Source organism: Mustelus asterias, unplaced genomic scaffold (genome assembly GCF_964213995.1).
Source record: "Mustelus asterias unplaced genomic scaffold, sMusAst1.hap1.1 HAP1_SCAFFOLD_196, whole genome shotgun sequence".
Taxonomy (NCBI): Eukaryota; Metazoa; Chordata; class Chondrichthyes; order Carcharhiniformes; family Triakidae; genus Mustelus; species Mustelus asterias.
Genome location: NW_027590189.1, coordinates 231313 through 241610, shown reverse-complemented (window position 1 = coordinate 241610; position 10298 = coordinate 231313). Strand labels below are relative to the sequence as shown.

Sequence of the window (10298 nt, the reverse complement as noted above, 5' to 3'; positions counted from 1 at the left end):
CTTGGCATACAGGATTAAGGAGAATCCTAAGGCATTTTATACATACGTTAGCAACAAGAGGGTTGTTAGGGAGAGAATCGGACCTCTCGGGGACAAAGGAGGGGAATCATGCTTCGAACCAAAGGAAGTCGATGAGATCCTAAACGAATACTTTGCATCAGTATTCACAAAGGAGAGGGACATGTTGACTGGTATTGTCTCAGAGAGATGTGTTGACCCGTTAGAAAAAATCTCAATTACAAGGGAGGGAGTGTTAGGTTTTTTAGGAAACATTAAGACAGACAAATTCCAGGGCCAGATGGCATCTATCCTAGACTCCTCAGGGAGGCAAGAGATGAAATTGCTGGACCTCTAACAGAAATCTTTGTCTCTTCACTGGACACAGGTGAGGCGCCAGAGGATTGGAGGATAGCAAATGTGGTCCCGTTATTTCAGAAGGGTAGCAAGAATAACCCGGGTAATTATAGGCCGGTGAGCTTGACGTCCGTGGTAGGGAAATTGTTGGAGAAGATTCTTAGAGATAGGATATATGCGCATTTAGAACTGAATAATCTCATTGTCGAAAGACAGCATGGTTTTGCATGAGGGAGGTCATGCCTCACAAATTTGGTTGAGTTTTTTGAGGAGGTGACAAAAACGATTGAGGAGGGAAGGACCGTGGATGTCGTCTACGTGGATTTTAGTATAGCGTCTGACAAGGTCCCTCATGGCAGGCTGGTGCAAAAGGTTAAATCTCACAGGATAAAAGGTGAGCTAGCTAGATGGGTGGAGAACTGGCTTAGCCATAGAAGTCATGATGTGGAGATGCCGGCGTTGGACTGGGGTAAACACAGTAAGAAGTTTCACAACACCAGGTTAAAGTCCAACAGGTTTATTTGGTAGCAAAAGCCACACTTTTGGTACCCCATCTCCAACCTCTCTTTCCTCTCCAAAGCCCCTGCACTAGTTTCCCCCAAGAGTTTATCCTTTGCCCCTCCTGTTTCTCATCTACATGCCACCACTGGGTGACATAATACAGATAGACTGTTGTCTATCTTCTTCCTACTCAGCTTCTCTGAGCTGTGAACCGGGCAGCTGTGTGGCTTTTGCTACCAAATAAACCTGTTGGACTTTAACCTGGTGTTGTTAAACCTCTTACTGTGTTTAGCCATAGAAGACAGAGGGTAGCAGTGGAGGGGTCTTTTTCCGGTTGGAGGTCTGTGACTAGTGGTGTTCCGCAGGGCTCTGTACTGGGACCTCTGCTGTTTGTGATATATATAAATGATTTGGAGGAAGATGTAGCTGGCGTGATCAGTAAGTTTGCGGACGACACGAAGATTGCTGGAGTTGCGGATAGTGATGAACATTGTCAGAGAATACAGCAGGATATAGATAGGCTGGAACATTGGGCGGAGAAATGGCAGATGGAATTTAATCCAGATAAATGCAAAGTGATGCATTTCAGTAGATCTAATGTAAGGGGGAGCTATACAATAAATGGCAGAACCATCAGGAGTATAGACACACAGAGGGACCTGGGTGTACAAGTCCACAGATCCATGTAGGTGGCAGCACAGGTGGAGAGGATGGTGAAGAAGGCATATGGCATGCTTGCCTTTATTGGATGGGGCATAGAATATAAAAGTTGGCGTATGATGTTGCAGCTGTATAGAATGTTGGTTAGGCCACATTTGGAATACTGCGTCCAGTTCTGGTCGCCACACTACCAGAAGGACGTGGAGGCTTTGGAGAGAGTGCAGAAAAGGTTTACCAGGATGTTGCCTGGTATGGAGGGTCTTAGCTATGAGAAGAGATTGGGTAAACTGGGGATGTTCCCCCTGGAAAGACAGAGGACGAGGGGTGGCCTAATAGAGGTGTATAAAATTATGAAGGGTATAGATAGGGTGAACGGTGGGAAGCCTTTTTCCAGGTCAGAGGTGACGAACACAAGGGGTCACGGGTTCAAGGTGAGGGGGGCAACGTTCAACACAGATGTCAGGGGGACGTATTTTACACAGAGGGTGGTGGGGGCCTGGAATGCACTGCCAAGCAAGGCGATTGAGGCAGACACGCTGGGATCGTTAAGACTTATCTAGATAGCCACATGAACAGACTGGGAATAGAGGGATACAAACGGATGGTCTAGTTGGGCACTTGAGCGGCGCTGGCTTGGAGGGCCGAAGGGCCTGTTCCTGTGCTGTATTGTTCTTTGTTCTTTGTCTAATTGATGTGTAGTAATCCTGTAGAGTTCTCATTGGGGCAGGTGACTATCAGTATATTTTGGTTAAAGAAAGTGCTTGCTGGTTTTTGTAGTGGTTGCCAGAGCTTGGAACACAGTTAATTAAAAGGACACAAAGTGACACACAGCCTTAAACTAATACAGAAATTACAAAGTTACTTCAGATCTAAAATCCAAAGAAAGTGGCATCAAATCAGTGTGTGAAAGGTGAGAGAGCAGGAAACACAAATACAGCATAATACATTCAATTGATAAATGTTCAAAAGTAATTAGTCAGAATAACCACTACGCTATGAAAACTGATTGGAGAACTAAAATCTTTAATTTTTCAAACCAATGATGGTTATATAGTCTGAAGGAAAGTGACTGCTTCTTTTAAGATATTACAAGTTAAAAGGATACATTAATTTACGACACAGTGCTGAAGGTTTGAAACTTCACAGCTGGTTTCTTCACACAATATGGCCTCTAACTCAAGTATAACTGTTGTTGTCAATGGCTGAGGGGTAACAGTTCCAGACCTTAGCTCATCCAGAGTTGATGGGATCCACAGGACTCTGTAATTAAAGTATAAAAGTGTAGCTTTACACCGGCCTCGGGTCATGTGATGTATTTCACTTGTCAAATAAGAACGCAGTTACAGACAAAGCCAGTTACATGATACTAATGTATTACAATTCAGCAGAATATCACAGCAGATTAATTGATTAATAAGCTTCAATTACTTGATCATTACACATAGCTAAGCTACAAACTATTAAACATGACCGTTCCTACAGTCAAACAGTCCAGTCGAGAAACAGGCTGACACAGTCATACTTTGAATCATATCTTACTGCCAATGTCTCACAGGAACAAGGAGCAGGATTCGGCTATTTGGTCCCTTGAGTCTGCTCCACCATTTAATCAGATCAGGGCTGACCTGATAGTAACCTTAAATCTGCATCCTGCCTACCCCCAATAATCTATCGCCTACTTGCTTGCCAAGAATCTATCTACATCTGCCTTAAAAATTTTCAAATATTTTGCTTCCACCGCCTTTTCAGAGGCGTTCCAGAGGTTCACGACCCTCTGAAAGAAAATATTTCACTTCATCTCCGTTTTAAATGTGCGAACCCTTATTTTTAAACAGGGACCCCGAGCTCTAGATTCTCACAGAAGAGGAAACATCCTTTCCACATCAACCTGTCAAGACCCTTCAGGATCTTCTATGTTTCGATCAAATTTATCTTACTCTTCTAAACTCCAGCAGACACAAGCCTAGCCTGTCCAAGCTTTACCCATAAACCACACATTTCTGGCATTAGTCTGGTCAATCGACTGCTTCCAATGTATTTACATCCTTGCTTCAACAAGATGACCAATCCTGTACACCGTACTCCAGATGTGGTCTCACTGGTGCTCTGGATAACTGAAGCATAATCTCCATATTTATGTAATCAATTCCCCTCACAATAAATGAGAGCTTTCCTAATTAGTTGCTTTACCTGCTTACTAGCTGTTTGTGATTCATGCAAAGAACAGCACAGCACAGGAACAGGCCCTTCGGCCAACGCTGATCACATTGTCCTATCAAGACCAACCACTTATATCCCTCTATTCCCCGGCTGTTCATGTGTCTATCCAGATAAGACTTAAATGTTGCTCATGTATCTGCCTCAACCACCTCACTTGGCAGCGCATTCCAGGCCCCACCATCCTCTGTGTAAAAACCTTCCCCGCACATCTCCACTGAACCTTTCCCCTTTATCTTGAGCTTGTGCCGCCTTGTAATTGTCATTTCTGCCCTGGGAAAAAGCTCCCAACTGTTCACCCTATCCACACCCCTCATAATTTTATAAACGTCTATCAGGTCGAGCCTCAGCCTCCATCTTTCCAGGGAGAACAATCCCAGTTTATTCAATCTCTCGAACACTCAGAACCCTCTGCATCTCAGAGCTCTACAATCTCTCACCATTTAGATAATATGCTTCCCTTTTATCCTTCCTGCCAAAATGTTCTGTCCTACCAGCAGTTCAGACCTGAGTAGAGGGAGCAGCACAGAGGTGGACAGTGCAAGTGAGTCTTCCTGGGAGTCCTCAAGTTGAAATTCTTTTTTATTCATTCGTGGGAAATGGGCATTGCTGGATGGCCAGCATTTATGGCCCAGTCCTAGTTGCCCTTAAACTGAGTGACTTGCGAGGCCATTTCAGAGGGAGTCACATGTAGGCCAGACCGGGTAAGGATAGCAGATTTCCTTCCCTAAAGGGCATTAGTGAACCAGATGGGTTTTTTACGATAATCAACAATAGTTTTATGGTCATCAGTAAATTCTTAATTCCAGATTTTTTTCATTGAATTCAAATTCCACCAACTGATGTGGTGGGATTCGAAACCCGGTCCCCAAATCATTAGCTGAGTTTCTGGATTAATAGTTCAGCAATAATACCACCAGTCATCACCTCCCCTAAATCAACATGGAGTGTAGGAGAACAAGTCAGGAGCAGCACTGGGCACCCTCCAACCTGGTTACTCTGTAACATGAGACTATAAGCATGCTGAACAGTAGAAGCAGCATGTTCCAGGCAGGGCCAAGCGATCCCACAAACAACGGATCAGATCAGAGCTGCAGTCCCCCCACATCCAGTCGTGAATGGTGGTGGACAATTAAACAAATCACAGAGAGAGAAAGCTCCACAAATATCACCATCCTCAATGATTGGGGCAACAGTGGATCAGTGCAAACAACTGTGATTTATCGTTTGTGATCGTGGATGTGTTACTGATGCCTTCCCTGGATTCCGATGCCAGGAAAGACACTCTGGAAGGTATGGGGAGCTGGGACTTGTCCATGAGAGTAACTGAAGGTATGAGAACTGAAATAATATAGAGTTAGAAACGAGAAAAGGGCACAGAAGTGCAACAAGACATTGATTAATCTGTTCTTATCCTGGAGAAATGAAGGTGCCGGCTTTGTGTCTGAAACAATATTAGTTCAGTTGACATTTATCCAGAGTATTAAACTCCAGCCCAGTTATAGCGATCACTAACATCAGCAAAAACAAACTCCAACTGTCAGAATGAACACGGTTCAGTCCTGGATGTGATTGACAGCCGCAATAACAACAGAATCCAACCCCTCCAGACATTTGTCAATTTAGAAGATGGGTTGACTGAGTGAATCCCATCTCACACTCAGAGAAGGTGAACAGTCTCTCTCCATTGTGAGTGTGTTGGTGTCTCAGCAGGTGGGATGAGTGAGAAAATCCCTTCCCACACTCAGAGCAAGTGAACGGTTTCTCCCCGGTGTGAATGTGCTGGTGTGTTTGCAGTTTGGATGAACGAGTGAATCCCTGTCCACAGTCGGAGCAGGTGAACGGTCTCTCCCCGGAGTGAACTTGCTGGTGTCTCAGCAGAACACTGGAGGTCTTAAAGCTCTTCTCACATTCAGAACATTTGAAAGGTTTCTTATCCGAGTAAACAAGTTGGTGTGATCTGAGGCTGGTTAAATAAATGAATCCTTTTCCACACAAGGAGCAGGTGAACGACCTCTCCCCGGTGTGAACTCGCTGGTGTTTCTGGAGGCTGGATAACAGAGTGAATCCCTTCCCACACACTGTACATCTGAATGGCCTCTCCTCATTGTGAACTCGCTGGTGTATCAGCAGATCACTTGTGGTTTTATAACTCTTCGCACATTCAGTACATTTGAAAGGTCTGTTATCAGTGTGAACCAGTCGGTGTGTAGCGAGGTGGGATGATCGTGTGAATCCCTTCCCACACACAGAGCAGGTGAACGGCCTTTCCCCAGTGTGAATGCGTTTGTGTTCAATGAGATTCTGTGATCGCTTAAATAACTTCCCACAGTAAGAGCAGCAGAACTGTTTCTCGGTGTGAATAGATTGGTGCATGACCAGGTCCTCAGGGCTTTTAGAGTTGTGATCACCGTCAGCATGGTTAAAAAGCCTCTCTTCAATGTGAACTGGTGGGTCAGCAGGTGGGATGACTGAATGAATCCTTTCCCGCACATGGAGCAGGTGAATGGTCTCTCCCCAGTGTGACTGCGCCGATGCATTTCCAGCAGCGATGGGTAACTGAATCCCTTCCCACAATCCCCACATTTCCATGGTTTCTCCATCGTGCCGGTGTTCTTGTCTGTTCAAGCCTTGTCCACACACAACATGTGTATTGCTTCTAAGTGAGGCTATTAAGGGTTATGGGACAAGGCAGAAAATTGGATTGTCATATCAGATCAGCCGTGATCTCATTGAATGGAGGAGCAGACTCGATGAGTCCAATGGCCTAATTCTGATCCTAATTCTTATGATCTTATTGTTCTCTGCTGTGAATGGTGTGATGTTTTTTTCAGGCTGTGTAACTGGTTAAAGCTCTTTCCAGTCAGTTCACTCTCACTCAGGTCTGTGTCTCGGTGCTTTTCCAGTCACACTGATGTTTGAAATTGTTCCCCACCGCCAGAACAGACAAACATTTCTCCTTCCACATTTAAAGGTCGATGATATTCAGGTTCTGATGAATTGAGTGACTCTGTCAGATCTTGATGTGATGTTTGGTTTCCATTTCCCATCTGCAATTCATCGCCCTTGTGGACCTTGTAAAAGACATTGACAGAGTCAGTATCGCTGTCAGCACAGGATAGAAATTCACAACAAACAATTCTAGTTTCCATGGAATATTATTTCAAATCTTGTTTCCCCAATCTTGTGAACCAATCGAACTTCCATCTGAACTCAACCAGAACTTTGTTTCCAGTGCTTGTGAGACACTCTGTCCCCTGAGTTGTGGAAGATATCGAGTGTTCCAGTCGACACTGTCTGCTCCCTCTCCAGGACCACACGAGCACGGACAAGAAAGTTAAAGTTTATTTTTATTAGTCACAAGTAAGGCTGACAGTAACACTGTAATGAAGTTACTGTGAAACCACAGAAGAGGGGCCCACAGCCAAGTTACCCTCTGCTGAACTACAAATTACTGTTTTAACCAGCCCCAAGAGCAGGTCCAGGAAAAGATCCTCTGACCTCCCCAGTCTCCTCCACACTGGGCAGCCAACAAACAGGAGCGTGGGGCAGAACAGAATTGTAACTAAAAGTGGAGAAGCAGCTCCTTCAGGGGTTGCAATCTCTCACACTGAATACGTACATGGCTCATGGATTTCTCGAGGCTGCAAATTAATTCAAAGAGCAGAAAAAACAGTGATACACAAAGGCAGGTTGTGAAATTGAGCTGAATGAATCTGGTAATTTGTGGAGCCGGCACAAGGAAGAAGTGACTCTGGAAGCTGCTGGATTGTAATTAAAAACCCTAATGGTTTGTTAATGTCCTTCAATGCAGGAAACCTGCCACCTTTCCAGATCTACACAAGAATTCAGCCTCAATGGGAGGAGAAAGATAAGAGATGAAACAGGGAGGGAATGAACAGTAAGGACTTTATACGTCTACAACTGGACAAGAACTTTGACAGAACCTGCCAAACCGCAACCTTCACCAACTCAAAGGATGCAGGAAACCCACCTCCAAATGTCGTTTTCAATCTCAAGTCTCAAAACAACTTGTAATCCTGAGGTAACCTGTATCCTCCTGCATTTAAGGGGTAATTTAGCATGGCCAGTCCACCTAACCTGTACACCTTTGGGGTGTGGGAGAAAACCGGAGCACCTGAAGGAAACTCATGCAGTCACAGAGAGAACGTGCAAACTCCACACAGACAGTCACCCAAAGCTGGAATCAAACCTGGGTCCCTGGTGCTGTGAGACAGCAGTGCTGACCACTGTGCCACCCTGTGCCACTGTACTGTATTGCTCGGAAATAAGTTTTAGGATTTTGGCCGAGTGATTGTGAAGGCAGAGCAGTATACTACCAAGTCAAAATAGTGTGTGATTCTGAAGAGTAAATGCAGGTAGTGGGGTTTCCATGCACAAACTGCCCTTATCCATGTTGGAGGAGAGGTTTGTAGTTTTGGAAGGTGCTGTCAAAGGAGGTTTAGCCAATTGCTGGTAATTCTAGTCATGTCCATGTTCCAGTTGTGAACTCGCTGGTGCCTCAGCAGTGTGGATGAACGACTGAATCCCTTCCCACACACTGAAAAATTTGAAATTTTTCTAAATGTAAATTTAATGAAAATCCCTGACAGAACTACTTTTTCCTTACTTGAAACACAGCTTTAAATGGTCCATTTGTTTCTCGAGTCGGTTCCATGAGCAACGCCTTCAACTAAACAAAATCAAAACACTGCAGCTGCTGGAAATCTGAAATGAAAAGAGAAAACGTTGGAAATACTCATCAGGTTAGACAGCATCTATGGAGACAGAAACAGAATTAATGTTTGCAGTCACTGACGCTCCTCTAATAAAACACATACCAATAGCTGCTGTTTAACGGGGCCGTGGATCCTACAATCCCCTGTGCCCCAGAAACAGCTCTATCCATCACACACATTTCCCATTATGACACTTCTGTGTCAAGAGGATGCGCTGTTTAAAAGTTGTCAAGTTCCATTTTTGCGTGTTCATGTTCATTAAAGATACGGATCGACTTCCCCCTCATTATGTATCAATTTCAGATACTTCGGTTGAGAATTTCCATTCCCCTACTTTCTGTTGGATAATGAATGCCTTGAATACTTAGAAATCATAGAAACCCTACAGTGCAGAAAGAGGCCATTTGGCCCATCGAGTCTGCTCCGACCACAATCCCACCCAGGCCCTACCCCCATATCCCTACATATTTTACCCGCTAATCCCTCTAACCTACGCATCTCAGGACACTAAGGGGCAATTTTTAGAATGGCCAATCATCCTAACCTGCACATCTTTGGACTGTGGGAAGAAACCCACGCAGACACGAGGAGGATGTGCAAACTCCACACAGACAGTGACCCGATCCGGGATTCGAACCCAGGTCCTTGGAGCTGTGAAGCAGCAGTGCTAACCACTGTGCTACCGTGCCGCATAGGTTACAGTATAATTTGATTCCTAATGTTATTGACTGCACCCGTATCCCTAATTTTCACATCGCAGCAGAAAAAGCTCACCGTTCCTAAATGAGGAGTTTCGATGGCGTGCGCTTTACCCAACATTCCTCGCGGTGGGGAATGTTCCCTATCCACAGCACGGGAGAGAGGTGCACATGCGCAGTCAGGCCGTGTTTGGCGCATGTGCAGCGTGGATGATGGCAATGGGGAGAGACGTTCCTCTGTCTCATCAGCAACCGGTAAGGATGCGTAGACATGGAGGGAGGATTGGAACCGGCAGATGGACGGAGAGGGTTTCTAAATATCTGGTGAAGGTCTCAAACCTCTAATAGTAATCCGCAAGTCCCGTGTTTGCAGCTTCAGGTCTTTTTCTCGAGACGAGGCTCAGGTTAACAGCCGCCATCTTGATTCAGCAGGGAGCAGAGCGCATGCGCTGGTGTCTTGGTGACGCAACAGTGAGTGGGCGGGGCTTCAGCGTTTTCTGCTCCCAACCGGGTCCTCGTGACCGGAAAGCATTGAAAACTGAGCAACAGGTTTGAAACACCCACTCCCAGGGAAAAATGGAGTATGAAAGTAAGCTCGCAAGAACATAAAAACTGACTGTAAAAATTTCTATAGATATATAAAGAGAAAATAAAGAGAAGCACTGCTGCTTCACAGCTCCAGGGTCCCGGGTTCGATTCCCGGCTTGGGTCACTGTCTGTGTGGAGTTTGCATATTCTCCTCGTGTCTGCGTGGGTTTCCTCCGGGTGCTCCGGTTTCCTCCCACAGTCCAAAGATGTGCAGGTTAGGTTGATTGGCCAGGTTGAAAATTGCCCCTTAGAGTCCTGAGATGCGTAGGTTAGAGGGATTAGCGGGTGAATATGTGGGGGTAGGGCCTGGGTGGGATTGTGGTCGGTGCAGACTCGATGGGCCGAATGGCCTCCTTCCGCACTGTAGGGTTTCTATGATTTCTATGAAAATGATTGACAAAATGTTAGAAATGGGAGAATTCATCACGGGGAAAGGCCTGTTCCTGTGCTGTATTGTTCTTTGTTCGAGGGCCGAAGGGCCTGTACTGCGCTGTAATGTTCTATGTTCTGTGTACTATGGATCTGTCAATCACCCTCAACC

General features: G+C 45.4%; 1 protein-coding gene across 1 annotated transcript; it reads right to left on the bottom strand.

Annotated features, from left to right (window-relative positions):
* Window positions 1–2523: 2523 nt before the first annotated feature.
* LOC144485509 (uncharacterized) lies at window positions 2524–9604 on the bottom strand. Its single transcript, XM_078203652.1, has 3 exons — window positions 9509–9604; window positions 8363–8460; window positions 2524–6806 (listed from the first exon to the last, which is right to left on the bottom strand). Exon 3 carries the CDS (start codon window positions 6322–6324, stop codon window positions 5350–5352), a length of 975 nt encoding a protein of 324 aa, XP_078059778.1. The 5' UTR covers window positions 6325–6806; window positions 8363–8460; window positions 9509–9604; the 3' UTR covers window positions 2524–5349.
* Between the last annotated feature and the right edge of the window lie 694 nt (window positions 9605–10298).